Source organism: Oryctolagus cuniculus, chromosome 4 (assembly GCF_051225735.1).
Source record: "Oryctolagus cuniculus isolate XC-2025 breed Fujian yellow rabbit chromosome 4, ASM5122573v1, whole genome shotgun sequence".
In the NCBI taxonomy this organism is placed as follows: Eukaryota; Metazoa; Chordata; class Mammalia; order Lagomorpha; family Leporidae; genus Oryctolagus; species Oryctolagus cuniculus.
Genome location: NC_142870.1, coordinates 3,519,762 through 3,542,862, shown reverse-complemented (window position 1 = coordinate 3,542,862; position 23,101 = coordinate 3,519,762). Strand labels below are relative to the sequence as shown.

At 62.2% G+C, this 23,101-nt stretch overlaps 1 protein-coding gene across 2 annotated transcripts in view; it reads right to left on the bottom strand.

The window, feature by feature from the left end:
• Window positions 1-4,418: 4,418 nt before the first annotated feature.
• C2CD2 (C2 calcium dependent domain containing 2) overlaps window positions 4,419-23,101 on the bottom strand; it is a 52,174-nt gene continuing 33,491 nt past the window's right edge. For both annotated transcript variants that reach the window (XM_070073135.2, XM_070073137.2), the window contains 8 exons: window positions 22,149-22,257; window positions 19,984-20,045; window positions 17,774-17,898; window positions 17,188-17,362; window positions 16,212-16,325; window positions 15,166-15,293; window positions 13,504-13,828; window positions 4,419-5,888 (listed from right to left, as the gene is read on the bottom strand). In XM_070073135.2, coding sequence (XP_069929236.1) covers window positions 5,659-5,888; window positions 13,504-13,828; window positions 15,166-15,293; window positions 16,212-16,325; window positions 17,188-17,362; window positions 17,774-17,898; window positions 19,984-20,045; window positions 22,149-22,257 — 1,268 coding nt within the window. In that variant the 3' untranslated portion in view covers window positions 4,419-5,658. The remainder of the gene's footprint in view (window positions 5,889-13,503; window positions 13,829-15,165; window positions 15,294-16,211; window positions 16,326-17,187; window positions 17,363-17,773; window positions 17,899-19,983; window positions 20,046-22,148; window positions 22,258-23,101) is intronic.

The following is a 23,101-nucleotide window of genomic DNA, read 5'->3' as shown; positions in this document are numbered from 1 at the left end:
AGTGAAGCTGAGGCACTCACGCAGGATGGCTCGTCCCCCTACTGTCCTCGTCAGGTGCCTGAACCCGTGGGCTCAGCCCATCCCCGACCGGGAGCCCAAAGCTGCCTAGCACGGGGCTCGGTTAGTGATGCGCCCCCAAGTCTGACTTTCGCATGAACGCCGTGCTTGCTACCCGGCTGGAATGCCAGTTCCTGTGTTCGCAGAGATCGTCACAGAACCCCTACCAGGGTGCCAGGGGCAGGCACGCGTGCAACTTCCTTTCTTTCTAAAGATTTTATTTATTTGAGAGGCAGAGTTAAAGACAGACAGAGGGACAGAGAGAAAAGTCTTCCATCTGCTGGCTCACTCCCCAAACGGCCGCAATGGCCGGAGCTGGGCTGATCCAAAGCCAGGAGCTTCCTCTGGGTCTCCCACGTGGGTGCAGGGGCCCAGGCACTTGGGCATCGTCCACTGCTTTCCCAGCTGCGCTAGCAGGGAGCTGGATCGGCAGGGGAGCAGCCAGGACACGTGCCCATAAGGGCTGCAGCTGCCGCAGCAGGTGGAGGCTTAGCGGAGGGCACCACAGCCCCGCCCCCACGCATGCAACTTTGTAGCGACAGCTTCCAGAAAGATCCACGGGCACCCAAGCCCAGGCAGCCTCAGCAGGGCGGAAGGGGGCAGCGCACAGCCACGGGAGCTGCAGCCGTGTGTGCTAGCTGATGCCTCGGGGTTCCTGCTGGGAATGGCCGCTTCCTCTCCGGGGGTCCATCCTGTGGGAGCCACGTGAGCCACGTGAATTCTGTCCGTGAACCGTTTGCTGACGCAGACACGCAGCACCTTGCACTTCCAGGAACGCTGAGCTTGTCATGTGCCCCCCCCGGCGTCCCACTCCGCCCCGGGTCTGTGGGGCAGGCTGGGCAGCAGCACAGCCTGTGTGTGCATGTGCGTCTACACAGGGGCTGTGGGCTCACACCGCAGTCACCGTGGGAGCCGGACTCCAGGGAAGACAGGAAGTGACTTCCTCACAGGGGGGCGAGCAGGGAAGACAGGGAACTGACCAGCCCAGCCACGGGATGGATGCAGGGGCCCCGGGCGTCCGTTTCCACGGAAGTTACTTAATGGAGAAGGCAGGGCCGGGTCTGTCTAGACCCTTTAGGGCGGGGTGAGGTGACCGCTGGGACAAGGTGCACACTCCATCTCGTCCCGTCTCCATCCTGCTGCTCCACTTCCCATCCAGCTCCCGCTTGAGCCCTGCACTTGTGTGGGAGACCCGGCTTCAGACCGGCCCAGCTGCAGCCACTGTGGCCATCTGGGGAGTGAACCAGCAGATGGACGACCTCTGATGGGTTAACCTGGGCAGTGCAGACTGGCAGGAACACCTGGAGACCCCAGCCCCCTGCCCCCTGCCCCCTGCCCCTGGGGCTCAGCAGCGGATTGGAGTGGGAAGGCTGGAAACCAGCACGTCCGGCCTCCATCTGGGTCGTGGGCACAAAGCTGAGCTCAGGAGGAAGCGGCAGTCCAATCACCAGGTCCTAAACCACTTCTAACTGCAAGCCCAGCCGTGGCCGCTGTGGCCAGTGGCCCCAGCCTGCACCTGGGTCCAGCAGCAGGCTGAGAGGAAGGGCGGGGATGTGGGGGCTTGGCCATCCTGCGACCAGTGGATCAGTTCTCTGGCCACCCCCACTCCCACCCTGGAAGCTGCTGTGAGGCCCTGTGCCAAGCCAGGCCCCACTGCACCGTGGCAGGGCGGGCACCTGCCCCCTTCTGCACCTGCTCGGGCCACCCGCCGGGCGGGGCATTGACAGCAGTCCAGGGACTCGCTTCCCGGACCCCAGCCCCAGGACAACCTCTTGTGGCTCCGCCCCTCCCTGCCTCCACCTCCCTGGCCCACAGGCTCTGCCCCTGACCTTGTCAGGACCCGCAAGGTCCCGGCCAGGATGGTGCAGAGATCAAAGCTGAAGAAGGGGAGGGGGGAAGCCCTTGGCCAAGAACGGGGCGAGGAGGACACAGACACAGGCAAGGGCCCACCTCCCTCTGTGTCAGCGACAGGTGGAGACAGGGCAGGAGGCACAGTCATGCCGCCCCGGCTGCTGCCCGCTGTGTGCGGGTACTGGGATGTCACAGTGCACCCCAGGACCTGCCCTGGTGCTGTGCATCAGTCCCATCCCAGCCACGTCTCCAGAGCAGCCTGGCCCGGTGCAGGGAGAGGGCCATCGTCATCGTGTAGGCTGTGGCCACACGCGGGCCTCTGGCCTCACCTGCCCACATCCCTGCAACACCTTTCACGTCCCTCTCTTTTTCAAAGGGAGGCTTGCCGCGACATCAAGGCTGGGGAAACCCAACCCCGGGCCTCCCGGGGCCATGGTGCGTGGCTATCAGCCGCCAGCCGCCAGCCCAGCGTCAGACACCTTCTCCGCCTCAAGGCAGGGCCGCTGAAGATAACGGACCAAGGGGAACCCGAGTTTACTCTGCTGGACCGTGTCCTTGCCCCCTGCCGGCTGCTTCGGGAATCACGGTTGGCGGGCCTGGGGCGGGGGAGAGGGCCTGGCACCACGGTCAGGACACAGACCTGCTTTCCATCCATGGAGTGGTCCCCTGTGCCCTCCTGTGTCCACCAGCTCAACCCCACGAGCCACGAGCCCGTTACCCAGAAAACACGGGCTTTGGTGAGGTGCAGTAACTTCCCCTTCTGTTGCAGCTGTCTCCTGTGGCCGTGCAGCCCGAGCACAAATCTAGACCTCACCTGCCACTGGCTGCTAGTCCCTGCTCAGGAAGCCATCACAGGGCCCGGCGCTGTGGCCTAGCAGGTAAAGCCACCGCCTGCAGTGCTGGCTCCCATAGGGGTGCCGGTTCGAGTCCCGGCTGCTCCACCTCCATCCAGCTCTCTGCTGTGGCCTGGGGAAGTGCTTGGGCCCTGCACCCGCGTGGGAGACCCAGAGGAAGCTCCTGGCTCCTGGCTTCGGATCAGCGCAGCTCTGGCCATTGCAGCCATCTGGGGAGTGAACCAGCGGATGGAAGACCTCTCTCTCTCTCTCTTTCTCTCTCTCGGCCTCTGCTTCTCTCTCTGTGTAACTCTGACTTTCAAATAAATTAATAAATCTAAGAAAAAAAAAGCCATCACAGGGAAGCAAAAAATAAAGAGCTCAGCAGGTTTTCAACTGGAACAAGGAGATTGCTGCAACAACACACACACACACACAGAGACACACACAGACACACAGACACACGCAGATACACACAGACACACAGAGAGACACACATACAGGCACAGAGACAGAGACACACACAGATCACACACAGAAACACACACACACAGACACACACACAGGCACAGAGAGAGAGACACACAGAGACATACACAGAAACACACGCAGATACACACAGAGAGACACAGAGAGACACACAGAGACAGAGACACAGACACACAGAGACACACACACAGAAACACAGACACACATAACCACACAGATAGACACACACACACACGGGCAGAAACACAGAGACACAGACATACACACACAGGCACACGCGCGCGCACACACACACACACACACACAAAGCTCCAGTTCGCCCTTCCACAACAGACACAGGCACATCCTTCAGCAGGCAGGGAGGGGTCTCCGGCTCAGGCCTCTCCAGAGAGACACACACGCTAACACGCGTGCTCACGCGGGGCTGCCTTTACAACACCCGCCTGCAGCTCCCAGCGAGACAAAACCGAACACCGTCAAGCCGCTGAAGGCTGCCGACAGCCGGGAGCGAAGGTGTCGGCACGGCGTTCTTAGTGTTCGCTGTACGGTCTCTACACTCACACGACACCCACGCCTGTGAACCACCCGGACCAAACAGCCGGAGAGGGAGCCAGCGCGGACGCAGCCGCGTCCTCGGGGAGCCGCCCTGACCCTGCCGCCCGGCTTCCCGGCCCCTTGTCGCTGAACTCCCCGCCACACGCGTGTTCTCGCAGCTTCAGGCTGCACGCGTGGCAGGCTCTGGGGTGAACCCGCAAGTGGGAAGGGGGAGTCCACATTTTGAGTGACAAAGCCTGATCCGAAATGCTGATACCTCCACACCGGAGCAAACCGAGCTCCTCTGTTGTTTGATTTTAAAATCAGGCAGGAAAACCCGAAATCCCAGATGTGCCAACACCAACAAGACACATTTCAGATCCTGCATCCTCGGAACCAGGCCTGCTCCAGATCCCAAGAGAGGGAACCCTCAGTGACTCACGGCTTCCCCCTGGTGGTCCCCTGACCCCACACAGGCTCTGCCTGCTCCTACAAACAGCAGGGCCGACAGCAGGTGCAGCAGGAGGCCAGCCGGGACCACAACGTGGGAACCAACTTGGCATCACGGCTCTCAGAACTTCAGGTGCTGTTTGGCAGTGATCAAAGCCGGAATGTGGTCTTTTAAGCGAAGTGAAAAAGTCATGTTAAGGCCACTTGGTAACTCACTCCCGGAACATTTTTAATGAGCACTTCACAGCCAAATTCCCAAAGGAAGAGAGACCCCCAGCATTTTGGTTTTCACAGAGGCTTTCTGCATTCCAGGGCTCTCGTACCCCTCAAATGCATTTCAGGATTAACAAACGAGGCCGCTGTCGCATCCGGGGCAGAGGTCAGGTTCCCAGAGGAGCCATCGGGGTGGGCAGAGACCCCCATTAAAGTGTGCACGCATCTGAGCCAAAGGCAGTCGCTCCCCACTCACACGCCTGCGGCTGGCGGGGTGCACTCGGGGAACACGGGGAGCCGCGGCTGGCTGGGGGCACCCTGAGGAATGGCGCGGTTCCCACGGCAGAGGGAAAGCGGGCGCCCGATCTGCAATGGCTCCTTCGGAACCCGAAACACAAGGTCACCCAGATGTGGCCAGGATCACGGGAGAACTTCCGCCCGTCCGGCCCGCCGCGCTGTTAAATTCCGTTCCTGACACTGGCATCTCAGACACAGGGCAGTGTCCTGGATTCTCCCCAGGGCGCTTGTTTTGGTTCTCGGGCTATGAGTAATATTTGGCAAACGCCTCGTGCCTGCGTGCGTGCGTGCGTGCATGTGGCGATGCGCTCTACCCGCTGTCACTCACTGCTCCTCGCTTAACCGACACACTTTTGCGGCACTGGTCCACGGCGACCACTACGGCTCTGGACGCGATACGGAAGAACGTAAAAACCACGCCAGGACTGACACGTGTCCCACTTGCAAGCAGGTCCAGGACAACTTAGAAAAGTGTTCAGTGTGATATGCATAGGATATACTTAGTGTTTGCATACATGTCCCACGTCTATGGCTAATACCAAAGGCAAAGTCTTCCTACATTGTCAACGCATTTCCATTCCTACCCTTGACTTCTCCATTTAGCAAAGACCCTGTGTGTCCCACCTCCCTGCACTCAGGGCCAGCAGCAAATCAGAGAGGTGACCCGCCCATCCCATCACGGTGACAGCTCAGGGGGGCTCCTCCCTGGGGCCCCAGAGCACCTGCTGGCCCCCCCAAACCTTCCCTGGGTCTGTTCTTTGAAGCTTAGATTCGAGCACAATGTGAGCTGTCACTTGGCATCTGCCAGCTTGGTCAGTCATCCCCGGGTCAAGCGTCCTGGCTGGAGACAGACTGTCCCTTCCCTTTCAAAGACGAGGTGGTGGGGAAACCCGAGCGGGAGTCCGTCCTGCGGCCGTCCGGAGGGCGCAGCCGCCTAACGCAGCTCGTCCCCTTGCAGCCCGGCGGGCTGGCCGTTCACGGCCGCCTTGTGTCTGTGCCTGGCGAGTAGCTTCCTGTTGATCCAGGCGAGGGTGGCCCCTTTGCTCCGGGGGCCCTCCGGCTGTGGCAGGAACACGAGGTCGTTGTGCGACTGGCTCATGCCCGGGTCCTTCTGCGGGTGCCGCCGGCGGAAGAACAGCTTTGCGCCTTTTCTTAAAGCTCCCCCTGAAAGAGCCAAGCACAGGGGACGGCTGCTCAGGGGGGCGAGGACGGGAGGCAGGGACACAGCCCGAGCTTACTGCTGAAGGTTCCACTGCCGCCCGCACGAGCCACGGCTCACGCCTGCCCACCCAGGGGAACCAGGATTGGAGGGCGGAGCGTGGAGGCTGGACCGTGGCTCGGTGCCCATTCCGGGGGAAGGGACTTTGCCACCGACCTTCTGATCAAGCCAAATGGCGTCACCTTGGCCACCAGCGCCCCCTGGTCCCCGAGTTCCCTTCCTTACAAAGGGTGCAAACGCAGCACCAGGTGCCCAGAAAGGGTGGGCACACTCAGGAAGCCCACGGGCAAGCCACTCGCCCAGGAATGCCAACGATTTGTCCTGTTGGGAGGAGGACTTTTAAAAATAGCTCCAGCCCCTGCTGTGTGTACATTTCCCTACCATGAAATCGTTGCTCGCCCCATTTTCAACCTACAAACCTGGAGCTTCCTCCAGGCCGACCCGGCTGCAGAGAGACGGACAAGGGAGCCACCGAGGCAGCAAACCCGACCCTGGCCCGCAGAGATCAAGCCCAGCTCACGCCAAGAGCAGCCCACGTGCCTTTGCGCAGATTGGCCGGACACCCTGTGAACCGGGACCCACCAGGTCAGGGAGCACCCCGGCGTGGCCCGCGGCCCCCGTCACCTTCCGCAAGGAGGTGGCAACAGCTTTGATGCCCGTGAAGTGAACCTGTCAAAGCTGCGGTTTTTGAAAAGCTGTTGTCTCTCAAGATCACCCAGAGGGAGCCTCATCAGCTCTCACGAAGGCTAAGGCCGGGGCCCCGGTCCAGGGTTCCGGGGGTGGGGGGCCCTGGAAACGGGGTGAGGAGGCAGGTGCACTGGACTGTCTTCCCGGAAAGAGGCCACAGTTGGGGGTGCTGAGTAACGACCACCACTGGATGCGACTTTGGGCTCTGGCCGCTGGGGCCGTCCCTGGGGTCGCCCAGGACACAGCGCAGGGGCTCCAGGGACAGAAGGCCTGGCTGTGAGGTGTCCCAGCCGGACCAGGAGCACAGGCTGGGGGGTGAGGGAGAGGGGAGCACCGGCAGGCATTTCTTTTTCTAAGTTTTCATTTTATTTGAAAGACAGAGAGAGAGAGAAAGAGAGAGCTCCCAACCACTCATCCACTCCCCCAAATGCCCACAGCAGCCAAGGCTGAGCAGGCGGAAGCAGGAGCCCCCAGCTCAATCCAGGGTGCCCACGTGGGTGCCAGGGACCCGAGCACTCGAGCCACCACTGCTGCTTCCCACAGCGCGCGTCAGCATCGCAGGCGCCCGCCCAGGAGGCCTCTCTGACCTGCAGGAGCCTGCCCGGGGCCCTGCTTCAGGTTTACCCTGGAGTCCCAGCAGGGCACGTGGGCGGGGCTCTCACAGGTGGGATGGGGGTCTGGGACACTCTCACACCTCTCCCCCAACTTCTCCCCAGGAGGAAGCAAACAGACCGCCCCCACCTGGGACAGCCGCGGGCCAGGGGACGCACACTGGTGCAGAGGCCTCCCCTGGAGGGCCGGCTCCAGGGCCCACGTCACGTCTCCCTGCGGTGACATCACACCCGAGGTTTGAGCAGGGACAGTGCCACCGGCTGCCTGTGTCCCCCGGGAAGCTCTCAGTCCCCCATCTCAGAACACGGCCTTATTTGGAGAGTCTTGGCCATGGTTCTCGGGGTGGAGTGAGTCATTGGTATGGGCTGCCACCCAACACCACCACGGCGGACACGGTCACGGTGACACGGCGGTGCGGCCGGGGACGCCGCGTGAACACCAAGGCTGACATCACACGATGCTTCTCAGTAAGCCGGGGAACCCCAACCACGGCTGTACCTCCGGGAGCTGGCGGAGACCTGGAGCAGGTGTGCCCTCCCAGCCTCGCGGGGCCTCGCGGGGCCGGCCCTGCCCACGCCACCGGAGACTGCCAGCCTCCAGAGGATTATCCCTGCTGCTGGGACCCCAGGACACGGGAGGGGCGAGGCCCAGCAGTGCCGCACGCCTTCCTGTCCGGTCCTCACAGCCCTGGCAGCCACGCAGGGAATCCGAGGAAGCAGGAGCTGGCAGGGAGGTGGCGTGCCCAGCCCTGGGACAGCTGAACCCTGCCGCGTCTGTGCTCAGGTGCCCCCTGGACAGTCTGACGTGATGGGGTCTGGGAGACCCCGGGCAGGAACACTTCTCAGAACACCTGGGGTCGGGCAGGTGTCGGGCTAATGGTTCAGGAACTCCCTGGGTTCACGTCCCAGCTCCAGCTGTTGTGGGCGAGTCAGTGGAAGGGAGCTTTCTCTCTGCCTCTGTTTCTCTCTCAAATAAATTAAGAAAAAAAAAAAAGATCCCAGAGTCTCGCTAACCTGCAGCAGGGTTACAACCACGAGGCCAGGTTAGGCCACCGTACCCTCAGTAGAGCCACCCCTGTCCGCGGGGCCTGCGTCTGTGCACCCAACCACAGATGAGAATGTTTGTGTAACAGTGTGTCAGCACCCTCAACAGGAGACGGCACAGCTAACTACACGGCGCTGCCAGTGGCTCAGGCCCCGCAGGAATCCACGGGACACGGAGGTCAGGTGCAAGCTCCCGAGGACCTCCCAGTGAGGACCGGCACCTCGGACTGTGGAATCTGCCAGGGTCCCGGAAGGCAAGGGCCGCAGAGTGCACGTGGGAGCACAGCCCCCCTCCCCCCTGTGCACACACCCCCCTCCCCTCACCCCTCTGCGCAGACACACTTGCCTCCCCCCACCCTGCTCAGACACGGCTGCCCCTCCCCCCGCCCCTCTGGGCACCCCCACTCCCCCCACTCCTCTGTGCACAGACACGGCCCCCTGCCCACCCCACCCCGTGCACAGACACGCCCACCTGCCCCCCCTCCCCGTGCACAGATACGGCCTCCCCGCCCCCCGTGCACAGACACGCCCGCCTGCCCCCTATGCACAGACACGGCCTCCCCGCCCTCTGTGCACAGACACGGTCCCCTGCTCCCCAGCCCGCTGACAGTAACTGCTGATAACCCACATCCTTGCATCTGAAGATGGACCCCCGAGGGTTTCCACCTGCACGGGGCACCGGTAGGCTGGACACGCTGTGGCCTGCGCTGCCTAGGATCTCTGCTGGCCGCGGTTCACCCACATCGTGAGGACTCGCAGTCTGAGTGGCGCCTTCCTGCTCCGGCCTGCTCCGGCCTGCTCCGGCCTGCTCCGAGCGCTGCACACACACCGGGCGCCCACTGGGGTCAGCCTCCATTCTTCTGTGCTTGCTCAGCACCTCCAGAGCCGGTCGGCTCCTCTGCTGGTGTCACCGCGCAACGTCACCGCCGGAAACCTGAGGGCGTCCTCTGGACCCTGTGCAAATCTCCTGAAGTCACCGGTGCCATTCACGGACTTCCCTGCCTTGACGTGAGCTGCCGCGGGCTCCGTGGGGTCGGCAGCAGCTTCCTCCACAGAGGACAGAGCTGGGGGAGGCGCCAGACCTGCTGCCCTCCGGGGACAGCGCCGGGCGTGTCCTGGGCCTCCCGGCTGCCCGCGGACTCCAGCCTCGCCAGGGCCGCGCGGAGGGAGGCTGTCCTTGGGCACACGTAGCCGGCGGTTGTCCTCGGAGGAGGCTGGCGGGCAGGCACCGGCAGTTTCTGCGTCACACTGGACTCCAGCCCGCGGATCTGTCCCCTTCACTGAGAGCCCAGGTCCCGCCCACAGGGCGGGAGTGGCTGAAGCCCCCTGGGTTTTAGGAAACCTAACTCTGCCAGGCCACCCGCTCTCCCCAACAGGCAGGGGACAAGGGTCAGACCTCAGCTCCAAGCTGCTGCTTTTTTCTTAAAGATCTACTTATTTGAAAGGCAGAGGGACAGAGAGAGACAGAGACAGAGACACACTGATCTTCCACCTACTGGTTCAGGAGCTGGGCCAGGCTGAAGCCAGGAGCCAGGAGCTCCATCCGAGTCTCTCCTGTGTTGCAGGGGCCCAGAGCCTTGGGCCATCTGCTGCTGATTTCCAAGGCGCATTAGCAGGGAGCTGGATCGCAAGTGGAGCAGCCGGGACTTAAGCCGGCACTCACAGGGGATGCCAGGGTCACAGGTGGCGGTTTTACCCACTGTATCAACGCTGGCCCAGACTCAATCTGGAAAAGTCCCTGAGAAACAATTTGGGCAGAGGTTATGTGGAATTTCAAGCAAATAACCAAGACACTAACATGAGAAACAGGAAGAAGAAAAGTCTTCTTTGGTTCTAGCAAGGTTTGGAAAAAATGTGTCATAGGGCTGGAGTTGTGGCATAGCCAATAAAGCCACCACCTGCAACACCAGCGTCCCATGTGGGTGCGGGTTCAAGTCCCGGCTGCTCCTCTTCCAATCCAACTCCCTGCAAATGCACCTGGGAAAGCAGCAGAAGATGCCCGAGTCCCTGGGCCCTGCACCCACACGGGAGACCTGGAGGAAGCTCCAGGCTCCTGGCTTCAGCCTGGCCCAGCCCTGGCTGTTGCAGCCATTTGGGGAGTGAACCAGCAGATGGAAGACCTCTCCTCTCTCTCTCTGCCTGTCCTTCTCTCTCTCTGTAACTCTTTCAAATAACTAAATAAATCTTTTAAAAAAAATCACAAGAAGGCTGAAGAAGCACATGAAAGAATGAAGAAGTAGTTCTTGTAACAGCAGCTTTAGCAAGTATTTCCGAATGCACCCCCGCCGGTGTCGGCAGCGGTCAGGTGGACGGCCGAGGACAGACAGGTGGACGGCCGAGGACAGAAAGGTGGACGGGCGAGGACAGACAGGTGGACGGCCGTGGACAGACAGGTGGACGGGAGGTGACACCAGTGGCAGGAGAACACGGAAAAGCACGGTGTCTGCCCAGGAGCAGCTTCAGATCTCAGCTGGACCCACAGCCCGCAGGGCAGCAGGAGACCCCTGCCGGGGGCGGGCGGGGCTGCGGGACGCAGCAGGGGACAGGCGGCCCTCACCTGAGGGTCCAACCTGGACACAGGTGCCGTACAAGGGGGCTTCGCTCACAGGTGGAGTGGAAGTTACTTTGATGCAGAAGCGTCCTGGAAGCCACGCCCACTCTCCCACTAGGCTCTTTCCCGTGGACTTTCGGACGCCCCTGTGCACGCGCGCGGATTCAGAGTGTTTCCCACCCAAACCACCGATCTTGCAATTCTGTTTCTCCATGAGCTTTCTGAACCACCACCCGCCTTGTGATAACTTCAGCTTGAACAAGCAACAGGGAAAAGTAGCAACCTGGGAGGGCGGAACTGGAGGGGGTGAGAGGCAGGGAGGGGGTGAGTGGGGAGGGGCGGGCCCACTGCGGCCTGTGATGGGCACACGCAGAAGAGCTGCGTCACTTACTGTGCGGGCGGTTAGCTCTGGCTGGCACAGCGGTCTTCCGAGGTTAGAGGGAGCGAGCGCAGGTGCAGAGGTGAGAGGCAGAGAGACAAACGTGCGAGAGCCACATCAGGACGGAAGACAGCGAGAGCCCAGCCCCGCGCGCCGCGCTCACGGGGCCGCCGCTCGGCACAGCCTCTCTCCACGTGCCGGCTGTCACGCGTGGCTAGGCACACGCAAGGTACACGCACGGCTGCCCCACCCCCGCATGCACCGCCAGCGGTGTTCAGTACACTCGCATCACTTCCAAAATCTGAGACAAACCCCTGTCGGGCTGTGCTGGCTGCACCGTCGCAACCCGTGCCTTCCCGAGGAGCGAACACCCAGGGCAGGTGTACGCGGGCCGGCACACGCCTGGCTGGGAGGGAGGCACGGCCACACGCTGAGCGCGGTGCCAGAGCCGGGGGACCTCTCTTTCCCCAGTTCTGGAAACCATTTGGGCAGAAAACGAACGCTGTGGGGCCCAGAACCCAGAGCTGCCGGGGACTCTGGCGACGTCTCACGGAGACGCTGAGGACGGGCCGCGGCCGACGCCTGGGTCGGCAGCAGCGTCCTGTGACACGCGGGCTGGAGTGGGGGCTCGAGGCAGCCCCAGTGTACCTGCCTGACGCCCAGCCCCCCTGGAGGGTGTCCATGCAGCTGGCACACGATGGCCAGGACCCAGCGATGCTGGAAACCCAGGGAGAGAACTCTCTGGAAGGAAACCCAGAGGGCGGGCAGGGAGAAGGGGGAGGAGCCACATGGGGGGGCTGGCACCGTGGGGAGGGGGGACTGGAAGAGGGAGGAAACACACTGTGTCCATCAGGGAGGGGAGGGCCACGCACTCACGCCTCTGGCTTCCTGCCTGTCATGTGCCTGCGTGTGCGTGTGGGTGTGCGTGCGTGTGCGTGTGCAGCCCTGGCCCGAGGCGCCCTACCAGGAGCAAGGGAGCCGCCACAGAGGTTGGTGTAGGCACAGCCACCCAAGCACCCCACAGGGCAGCCGCGTGCAAAGTCCCCCAGGGCCAAGCCGCCTGGAAATCGTACGGGACATCTCCTCCTGCCTCCGTCTTCCTCTTGTAACTTTCAGCTCCTCGCCCGCCTGGCCCTGCACACGCGGTAAAGGAGTGGGTCCAGGAGGGGCAGCAAGGGAGCCCGGGCTGAGACAGGGAGCAGAGATGGACTGGGCCAGGCTGCGCTGGGGGCGTGGTCTCACTGCGGGGGACAGGGGCCCCCTGAGCCCTGTGAGGATCTCAGCAGCCACCCCCCTGCCTGGGCCCCCACTGTGACAACCAAAACATCGCCCACCTTGCCGGCTGTCCCGGCATCAAGGCAAGGGTGGCTGCGCCGGGTGTCACCAACAGCCGGCTCTGGGCACTGCTCCGCCCACTGGGGGCAGGAGCCCCAGGAATCGGGCACGCGTGGTGGGTAACGGTGGGATCCCCGCCTTGGAGGAGGTTGGGGCTCGGGGCGTCTTGGGGTCTCAATCCAGGCCAGCTCTGAGCCCCCCGCTACGTTCTTCCCGTCGCCGTCACACCAGGTGCTGTGCGGGTAAAGCCGCACCCTCAGAAATGTCCGGTTCAGCCAGGGCTCCAGCGAGCCTAACGAAATGACGGCCTCGTTCCCACACACCTATGGGCTGAGCAGCCCCGATGCAAAACCGCGACGTCCGCAGTGCTCCGAAACCCAGACTTCCTGAGTGCCGCCATGACCCCACGAGTGGGAAATCCCACGCCTGACCTCGCACTAACAACCACGGCTGACGGCAGCGCCGGCCCTGCGCACACGGTGTCTGCGACACACACACACACACACGTTTCCAGCTTAGACTCTGGGCCCCTCCCCAAGACACCGTCCCAGGCTTGTGCAAATATTCTAGAATCCGAGTCTCAGGCACTTGCGGTGGCAGGCGTTCTAGGACAGGCTCCTCCACCTGACCCTGTTGTCCCGGGGGGCGTGTGCCCTGGCAGACCCCGGGGGTCGGGGCGGCTCTGCCCTGAGCCCCATAGGGCAGCTCCAAGGCCTTGGTGACTTCTGCGCCCGCAAGGGGAGCCCAGGTGGAAGCCGGCACCCCCAGCAGAGCTGCCCAGCCGCTCCCCCACACAAGGACCCCGATGTGCCCCTCCCCGCCCCCACGAGCCCGGCAGGAGCTCACACGCTCAGGGTGAGGTGGGGACAGCATCAGAGAGATAAGGAACAGGAAACAGAAGACGGAGCGGACAGTGAGTGGGGCGGAGCCGGCGAGCGGGCGGGAGCGAGTACCTTTATGCTTCTTGGCCACGACGGGCTCGGAGACGCTCAGGGAGCTCTCAGACAGCTCGTCGGCGTCGGGCTCGCGCAGGCCGGGGCCGCTCCACGCTGCCCCCTGCGGGCACTCCTTCTCCAAGTCCCACGACCCCAGTTCACTCTCCTGGGGCTCCGCGGCAGTGGGCGCCGGGGCCGCCTCCGAGGCAGACGGGGCAGACGGGGCGGGTGGGGCGGACGGGGCGGACGGGGCAGCCGGTGCGTCCTCCCGGCGGGCACCGTCGTCCATGGCGGCTGCGTAGTCCAGCATCAGGGCAGCATCGTGGTCCTGAGACAGTGAGGTCTGCCGGGCAAAACGCACCATCAGAGGCGGAGGCGGGCAAGCAGGAGAGCCGGCAGGGCCCGAGGAGCTGGGCGGCGCTCCCGACACCGGCACCGGCACGGGCACGGGCACGGGCCACTTTGCAGCTTGGCCGCCGGTCCTCTAAGAAGGGGCGTCTGCAACAGGGGGCCGGGCGGGTCTCTGCCCAGCGGGGCTCAGTGAGGGGAGGCCCTGGGCGGGCTCGCAGGTGGGGCAGCAGGTGTCCCTCCCCCACCCGCACGCCTGGGGACGCTGGGGAACGGGGACGTGAGCTCGGGAGCTGACTATCTAGAGGTCCCTGCAGATCACGAGTGGAAATGAGCGGGAATGCACACGCCGAGTCCCGGGAAGATGTCTGTTTGTATGTGAACACACGTGGAGGGGTGCGGGGGCGGGAGGTCCCCGGGGCGGGGGGCGCTCGTGCTGCCTGGGCCCCCTGCGCAGTCACAGGTCAAATCTCCGGCTCGTGGACATGCCCACTGAATGGGGTGGCCAGAGCACGTGGCAGTGGGCTGGGGACACTGAATGCGGGGACCCACACTCCTAAAGGCTCCACTGTGAAACCTTGGAGAAAGCACCCCGGGGGGTGCCACCCACTCAGGGTCCAGGAAACCCAATCCAAACACCGCCCCCTGCTGGAGGCCACCAGACTTGCACCCAGGAACCCAACAGACACTTGAGGCCATCTGTGTGTGAGCTGGGGCCTGGGAGGCTGGGACAAGGCCACCCACACCCTGGGCACCACGGCCACACTGGTGACTCGCCTCCAGCACCTGCCAGTCCCCTCTGGCCCCCTCCCAGGGGCTGTCAGCACACCCCCCCACCTGACCTCGGGGCCCCCCAGGATCTAAGCCACCCAAACTCCTTCCTCATCCTTCCTCATCCCCTCCCGTCCCACATCCAACCCTCGCCACTGCGAGGCAGGCAGCACGTGGTCCAGCAGTCAGGAATCCACATCGCACGCTGTAGCACCTGCTTTGGTGCCTGCCAGTGCACACCGGGAGGCAGCCATGCTGGCTCGGGGGCCCGGGCTCCTGCCACCCGTGTCTGGGACCCTGACTGAGCCGGGGGTGCTGCAGGTGTCTGGGAGAGAAGTGGAGGACAGGCACGCTGTCTCCCTCGCAGACGAACGCAGAGTCTGCCAGCACCCCCGGCACAGGTGCGTATGGGAACGTCGGGTCAGCAGGGCTGGGTCAGGGACGGCGTCTCGCTCAGCCAGGCGAGACGAGGCCAGCAGCCACGGCCTGGCGGGCTGAGGACCGCGCTCAGGGCTGGGGCCGGCTCCCGCGCGCAGCCCCGGCCGGGCCGTGCCGCCCTACCTTGGAGACCCCGGATATGATGATGGTGCTTTTCTTGCGGGGCGACTTGAGCTTGAGCTTGGAGGCCTCGCTGAGCTGCCGGATGGCCACTTCCGCCACGGGGTCCAGGCCGTTCAGCACCAGCAGCTCTGCGGGAGAAGGCAGAGCTCAGCTCACTTCCCTGACATCAGGCGCGGCCCCGGGAACATTCTAGAAACCCTGCTCTATACAGGGCCGGAGAGAAAGCAGTTTGGACTTGGTGGGCCAGCTGGTGTCTGAAACAACTTCCCAACGCTGCCTCCGTGGTGTGAGAGCTACAGGGGCCTCGTGTCACCGCGGCTGGGTTCCAGTAAAACTTTATTGATGGGGCCGGCGCTGTGGCATAGCGGGGTAAAGCCACCACCTGCAGTGCCGGCATCCCATATGGGTGCCGGTTCAGTCCCAGCTGCTCCACTTCTGATCCAGCTCTCTACTATGGCCTGGGAAAGCAGTAGAAGATGCCCAAGTCCTTGGGCCCCTGCACCCACATGGGAGACCTGAAAGAAGCTCCTGGCTCCTGTTTTTGGTGTGGCCATTGTGGCCATTTGGGGAGTGAACCAGAGGATGGAAAATTTCTCTCTGTCTCTCCTCCTCTCTCTGTGACTCTGCCTCTCAGATAAATAAGAAATAAACCTTTAAAAAGTAAAATAAAATCCCCACGTGTAGGTGGGTGTTGTGCTTCAGGCTGAGCGAGTTTAATCCTGGCTCTTCCACTTCCCATCCAGCTTCCTGCAGCTCAAGCCCCTGGGGCCTGGCCACCGCGGGGAGACCCAGATGGAGCCCCGGCTGATGCAGCCAACTGGGGAGTGAACCAGCAGGTGGAGGACCTCTCTCTCTGTCTCTCGGCCTCTCTTTCTCTCTCTGTGTAACTCTGACTTGCAAATAAATAAATAAATCTATTTTTTTAAAATAAATAAAGGAAAAGAAAAGAGGGAGGAGGGGAGGGAATCGGCTTCCCAGACTGCAGGCGATGCGCGCCGGGTGGTCTGAGCAGACCGAGGGTCGGCACCAGGCAGCCCCGGCGCTACCTGTGTCTGAGGAGGAGAAGGCTTTGCTGACGGGCGCGCCGTGGCAGGGCACGGCTTGGATAGAGATGTCCTTCTCGATGACCTTCACCCTGACGGGCGTCTTCACAGGAGACTCTGGGGGAGACAGCGTGATCAGCAGGGCGGCGGGCCGGCTGTGGACCCACAGTTACCGGAGACGCGGAACGCCCCCCGCCCGTGTCTGCACCTCCAGCGAGGCGCTGGCTGAGGCAGGGGCCACGGCGGCGGAACAGGGGGCACTGCCGGCAGCCGGGGCCCCAATATTTCATAAACCTTGCAATGAGGCCGGACTCTCCCCTGCACTGTGCCAGTGGCCCATCCTGGGAAGGGAAGGTGTAGGCACTGGCGGAGATGCGATATAAATAAAAACAAGAAATCACCACTTGAAGTGAGGCTGTCTTGCAGGGGACAGAAAGGCCATGGCCGCTCATCGGCCCTCGAGGGGAGGAGGTCCACGGGAGCCGCGAGCGACTTCCCTAGGGCGCATTCCGTCCCCCCGCGGCACCAAGAGTACCCAGATGTGGCCGCAGCTCCCATCATCCCAGAGGTCGTGCCCAGCCACAGAACAAGCCCGCGTCTTGTCCGCTGCCCTCTTCCTGTGCCCCGAGCGTGTTTAGTGACAGCACAGGGGCTGGCTCTGCGGCGCAGCGGGCGAAGCCACCGCCAGGGACAGTGCCATCCCCTATGCCCGCCTGCTCCACTCCCCGCCCAGCTCCCCGTTAGTGCACCTGGGAAAGCAGCAGAAGACGGCCCAAGTGCTGGGGCCCCTGCGCCCATGCGGGAGACCTGGACGCAGCTCCTGGCTCCAGCCTCGCCTGGGCCTGGCCATTGTGGCCAGCAGATGGACTCCCTCTCCCTCTCCCTCTCCCCCACCCAGCCCAGCACAGGGAGGCAGCTGCCAACAGGGCCTGCGTGCCAGGCAGAGCTCCCGCAGGGCGCCCGTTCCCGGGGGTCTCACCCGGGCTCAGCGGGGACGCCCTCCCAGTGTCAAACCGAGGCTTGGTCTTCACAGCAGTGACGGTGGTGACCACAGTGCCACACGGCATCACCGTGCGGTCCTTCTCTATCTTGGCAGCCGGCGCGGGGGGAGGGGCTTGCCACGCCTTCGGGTCCCCGGGTTCTATGTAAAAAAACTGCAGAGAAAGCAGGGGTGGGGGTGTTATCCACGGGGGTGGGGCTTCCAGGGCCAACGCCCCAGACATGAGCTCCACCCAGGCTGTGGTCCTCTGTACTAAACCATCAATGACGGACAGCGCTGACAGTGCCAACGCTGTGTGCACGGCTGCCGCACAGCACGGGAGTCGGGCCCGGCTCAGCACAGCCCCAGCTGTTCTGTAGCCACTTCGCACGAGCAGGTGGGCAGAGGCCGAGGGCTCGGAGGGGAACCTGCAGGGCCAACGGCCGCCGTGGGACCCAGGCCCAGAGACGCCCTGCGGTCGGCAGCATCGCTCCGCGCATGAGCCGCTCACTTCTCACGGGGGCCACGGACGCGAGTGGAGACGCTCCTTCTAGCAAGGGGTTGAGCCCGGGCTGGGCTGCCGTACCTCGGCGGTGATGGAGCCCAACACGGAGCCGCGGGGGGAGGATCCGCCGGCCAGCGCGAAGCTCTGGGGTCCGGAAGGCTGCTTCTTAAACAAATCTAAAGGGACCGTGGCCACCGCCAGCAACCCTGCAGAGACAGGGGTGAGGCCGGGCTTCAGCGACTGCAGAGGGGTCTCGGGTGGGGCCCAACGGGCGGTGCTCTCAGCTTGAAAATGCCCCAGCCCCCGGGGCCCGCGCTGTGGTGCAGCCGGCTCAGCCGCAGCCTGCGACACCAGCAGCCCATGTGGTTCTAGTCCCGGCTGCTCCACTTCTGATCCAGCTCTCTGCTACGGCCTGGGAGAGCAGTGGAGGATGGCCCGAGTGCTTGGGCCCTGCACCCGCATGGAAGACCTGGAGGAAGCTCCTGGCTCCTGGCTTCTAACTGGCTTAGCTCCGGCCTTTGTGGTCATTTGGGGAGAGAACCAGCAGACGGAAGGCCTCTCTCTATAATTCTGACTTCCAAAGAAATAAATCTTTTCTAAAAAAGAAAGGAAACGCTCCCGCCGTGGGATGTGTCAGAAGCACGAGCGGTGGGAGCGCTCAGGGCAAGGGAGGCTGAGGCGTCAGGACAGCCAGGGGTCCACTGTGGCACGTGTGTGCATGCGTGTGGGTGTGTACACGTGCGTGTGTCAATGTGTGTGGGTGTGTACACAGTGTGTGTGTACAAGGTGTGTGTACCCGTGCATGTGAGTGTGTATGCGGCATGTGCATGCATGTATGTGCGTGTGTGTACGCGTGCATGTGGGTGTGTACCAGGTGTGTGCATGGGTGTGGTGTACATGCGCGTGTGTGCACAGGTGTGTGTGTGTGTGTGTGAGCACATGAAGCGAGGGCGGGACAGAGGAAGGGAGTAGCCAACCACGTGCATGACCACAAATTAGTACAGAAACGTGGGCAAATGCTCAGATTACCGAAGACCGAACAGGGCTCTAAGGGGACTTTGTGCACTTTTGCCAGTCTGACGTTGTGCGCGTTCCACCAGGCTGCACCACAGGGCCCTGGCTGCCACCGGCAGAGCGGGGTGAGCGCTAGGCTCCCCTCCCGGCCGGCTGTGGCCTGCTCTGGGTGTCCCGTGGCCCCCTCTGGACGCTCAGGGTTTGCCTCCGAGCAGCCCGGTGACCTCGGGAGTCCTGGTGACGTAACGGGTAGGACGCGTAGGGCTAGCAACAACCAAACAGCTGGATTTCCTAGCTGGATGAGGCGGGTGGGGGTCCCCCTTCTCCAGTTTGCTGTTTGAGGGGCTCTGCAAACGCCTAGCACACGTGGGAGCTGCCGGTTTACTGCAGGCACACACACTCTCTCAGCTTCCCCGGAACCACTCCGGCTGCTGCTTTCTTGTGTCTAAACCGCGGGTCCAGGCACTGGGACCGATGTTTAAGGAAAAGCCAGGGACGGGAAGTTCCGCGGGGGTCTCCAGGGGCTGGGGAGGAGCGAAGGGGAGCCAGGTTCCAGGAGGATGCAAGATTCGGAGAGGGGTGTGGCGATGGCTGCAGAAACCCAACGTAAGGACAGACAGCGGGCGGCGGGCGGTGGACAGCGGGCAGCCGACGGTGGGCAGCGGGCAGCAGGTGGTGGATAGCAGGTGGTGGGTTTGCCTTGACTGAACCATCTTCTCAAAGGAGGTCCCTGAGCCTGGGAGCACCCCAGATTCTCCTTTAAGCCCAGAGTTGCTGCCTAAAAGGTTTTAAGGTTTGGCCTTTTGGAGGGGCAGGGGACAGTGTTGCCCATCTGCTGGTTTGCTCCCCAAATGCCCACAGCAGCGGGGGTGGCCAGGGCCAGGCCAGGACTGGACGCAGGTCTCCTGTGTGAGATGCAGGAGCCCGACTCCCTGAGCTGCTGCTGCTGCCGCTCAGGTCTGCCCTGGCGGGAGGCTGGACCAGGCACCACGCCCACTCGCCGAACTGGCCTTAAAAAGCTGACGAATCAGCTGAACATTTTCCCAAAACGCATGCAGGAGTTTTCAAAAGGACCAGAGGATGCGCATTCGGGAAACGCGGCCCAGACTGCGGGACGCGCGCACCAAACGTGCACCCCTCCGTTCCATTTCCCAGAGGCTTCCCGAGTCCCCTGGAGGGCACTGTTAGCAACTTCAGTGCCCTTTGGGAAGCCTGGGGTGGTTTCGGGGAAGGGGCCTGGCCAGGAGGCGGGGCCTGGCCACCCACCTGCCACTCACCTGAGGACTGCCCGTCTTCTGAGATCTGCAGGTGCAGCTCCTTGGACTTGGCATTCAGTTCACTGCGGGAAAGGAGAAGCCGGGGCCTTGAAAAGGTACTGATTTGTTCTGATTTTTTAAATATATTGTTTTTTTTTTTTTTTTTTTTTTTTTTTTTTTTTTTAAGGAAAGGAACACAAAATTGTCGGTATTTAAAGAACGACAGACACGTAACGCACACAGCAGACTCGGCGTCGTCACAGTCAGGGACAGCGCTGTTGGCAGCCGGGACGGGGCACGCGTGCGCCCCTGGCAGCCACGGAACACGGGCAGGGCGGGCGGTGCGCTTCCTTCTGCTTAATTTTTGCTCATTGGAACGCAGGGCCACACGGAAGCCACAGCCACAAAAAGCTCACGCAAGATGTGCACACGGAAACACTGGGCGTGGGTTTCAGAACATCGTGCACCAAACTGAACCCATCTTTTCCTCCCATTTTTTCATGAATTCTGCAACGCCTCATGTAATTACACAGACAAAATAAGGAACATAACGTACCTCCCTCCTACTTGTCTCTCTCTTTTGAAAGATTTATTTGTTTATTTGAAAGGCAGAGTTAGAGAGAGAGAAGGAGAGACTGAGAGATTTTGCTTCCATCTGCTGGTTCACTCCCCAAATGGCCACAACAGCCTGGGCTGGGCCAGGAGCTTCCTCCGGGTCTCCCACGCGGGTGCAGGGGCCCAAGGACTTGGGCATCTTCTACTGCTTCCCCAGGCCCATTAGCAGAGAGCTGGACAGGAAGTGGAGCAGCCAGGACTGGAACTGGTGCCCATGGGGGATGCTGGCTTCATAGGCAGAGGCTTAACCTGCTACATCACAACGCCAGCCCCCTACTTTTCTCTTATGAAAACAGAGAAAGCGACACCATTTTTTTTTTTTTTTTTTTTTTTGGCAGGCAGAGTTAGACAGCGAGAGAGAGAGACAGAGATAAAGGTCTTCCTTTTTCTGTTGGTTCACCCCCAAAGAGGCTGCTACAGCCGGCATGTTGCGGTCAGCACGCTGCGCTGATCCGAAGCCAGGAGCCAGGTGCTTCTCTTGGTCTCCCATGCGGGTGCAGGGCCCAAGCACCTGGGCCATCCTCCGCTGCACTCCCTGGCCACAGCAGAGAGCTGGCCTGGAAGAGGGGCAACCGGGACAGAATCCGGCGCCCCGACCGGGACTAGAACCCGGTGTGCCAGTGCCGCAAGGCGGAGGATTAGCCTAGTGAGCCGCGGCGCCGGCCAATACCATTTTTAACAGGCATAATTCTGCTACTTGGCCTCATGACAATTTATTTGGCCAAGTCTTTGATCGCCAGCTCTGGCCGTATTATCAATAAGCTCAACACCACTGCCAGGCTTTGCTACCATGAAGGTGAAAAATCTTTTTGAACTGAAGTTTATTCCTTAGTTCTCGGGCTGAACGGCTTCTCACAGGTGCACAGCCGCCTGCAGAGCTTGCGTCTAGATTTCTAGCGTGCAGATCTGGCTGGGTTTGCTAAGGGAGTGTTCATCCATTCCTTAAAATGTATGTATTTATTTTACTTGAAAGTCAAAGAAACACACACACCAAGAGCGAGAGCGAGAGCGAGAGAGCGAGAATCACACATTTGCCGGTTCACTCCCTAGACGCCCACAGCAGCCTGGAGCAGGGCCAGGCCAAAACCAGGAGCCTGGCACTCAGCCTGGTCTCCCACACGGGGGCCAGGGAGCCAGGTCTCGGTCGTTAGCTGCTGCTTCTCCGAGCACACGTCAGGAGGGGCTGGTGCTGTGGCGTAGGGGGTAAAGCCGCCGCCTGAGAGCCCGCCTCCCACGTGGGCAACAGTTCGAGTCCCGGCTGCTCCACTTCCCATCCAGCTCTCTGCTGTGGCCTGGGAAAGCAGTGGAGAATGACCCAAGTGCTTGGGCCCTGCACCTGCATGGGAGACCCAGAAGAAGCTGCCGGCTCCTGGCTTTGGCCTGGCCCCACTCCAGCTGTTGCAGGCAGCCAGCAGCTGCCTGTCTGTCTCTCTGCCTTTCAAGTAACGATAAAAACAGGAAGACGGGTGGCACTCCCAGTGCTGAAGGCACCTCACTTCTAACGTGTGGACAGGGGCTAGCACGCGACTTTCATGTTCTCTCCGGGGGCAGTGGGGACGGCGCAGACTCACAAGGTGAACTCTTCTTCCCACGTGAGGTCAGTGGTGCATCTCGCGAGGCCGCTGGAGAACCTCTGCAGGGGGTCGTTCAGCTGCGCGGTGCACACAGGCTGAGCGGAGCCTACAGCGGGGCAGAGGGACACGCATCAGCCTCACACGTGGCCGCATTCACACACGGCCTGCGCGCCACCCACAGCTGCATGACATGGCCCGCCTGACCTCTGAGGCTCTTTCCTTCGCTTGCCGTCTACAAACTCTCAAAGCGCTGGCCTGCACTGCGGTTTACAGAATTTCTTCCTGGGGCCGGAGCTGTGGCGTAGCAGGTAAAGCCACCGCCTGCAGTGCCGGCATCCCACATGGGCGCCGGTTCGAGTCCCGGCTGCTCCACTTCCCATCCAGCTCTCTGCTGTGGCCTGGGAAAGCAGTGGAAGATGCCCAAGTGCTTGGGTCCCTGCACCCACGTGGGAGACCCGGAAGAAGCTCCTGGCTCCTGGCTTCAGACTGGTGTGGCTCCGGCTGTTGTGGCCATTTGGGGAGTGAACCAGCGGATGGAAGACCTCTCTCTCTCTCTCTCTCTCTCTCTCTCTCTCTCTCTCTGTAGCTCTGCCTCTCAAATAAATTAATTAAAACAATTTCTTCCTGTCCTCAATGTCAACAGCCTTGAACTGACCCCAACGGCCCTGCCTGCAGGCAGGGCTCCCGGCGGGGTGGGAGAGGGGTGGACCTTCCTCAGAGCTGGGCCCAGTTTTATTTGTTTGAGGCGGAGCGAGGGGAGAGGGAGAACTGGTTCATACCCAAATGCCTGCAAGGCCTGAGGCCGCCCTGGGTGGAGGCCGGGAGCAGAGAGCTCCCTCGGGGTCTCCCACGCGCAGCAGGGACCTGACTACCTCCCCCCACCCCGCTGCCTCCCAGGGTGCACTGCAGGGGAAGCTGAGCCGGTGTGGACACGGGTGCTCTGATACGGG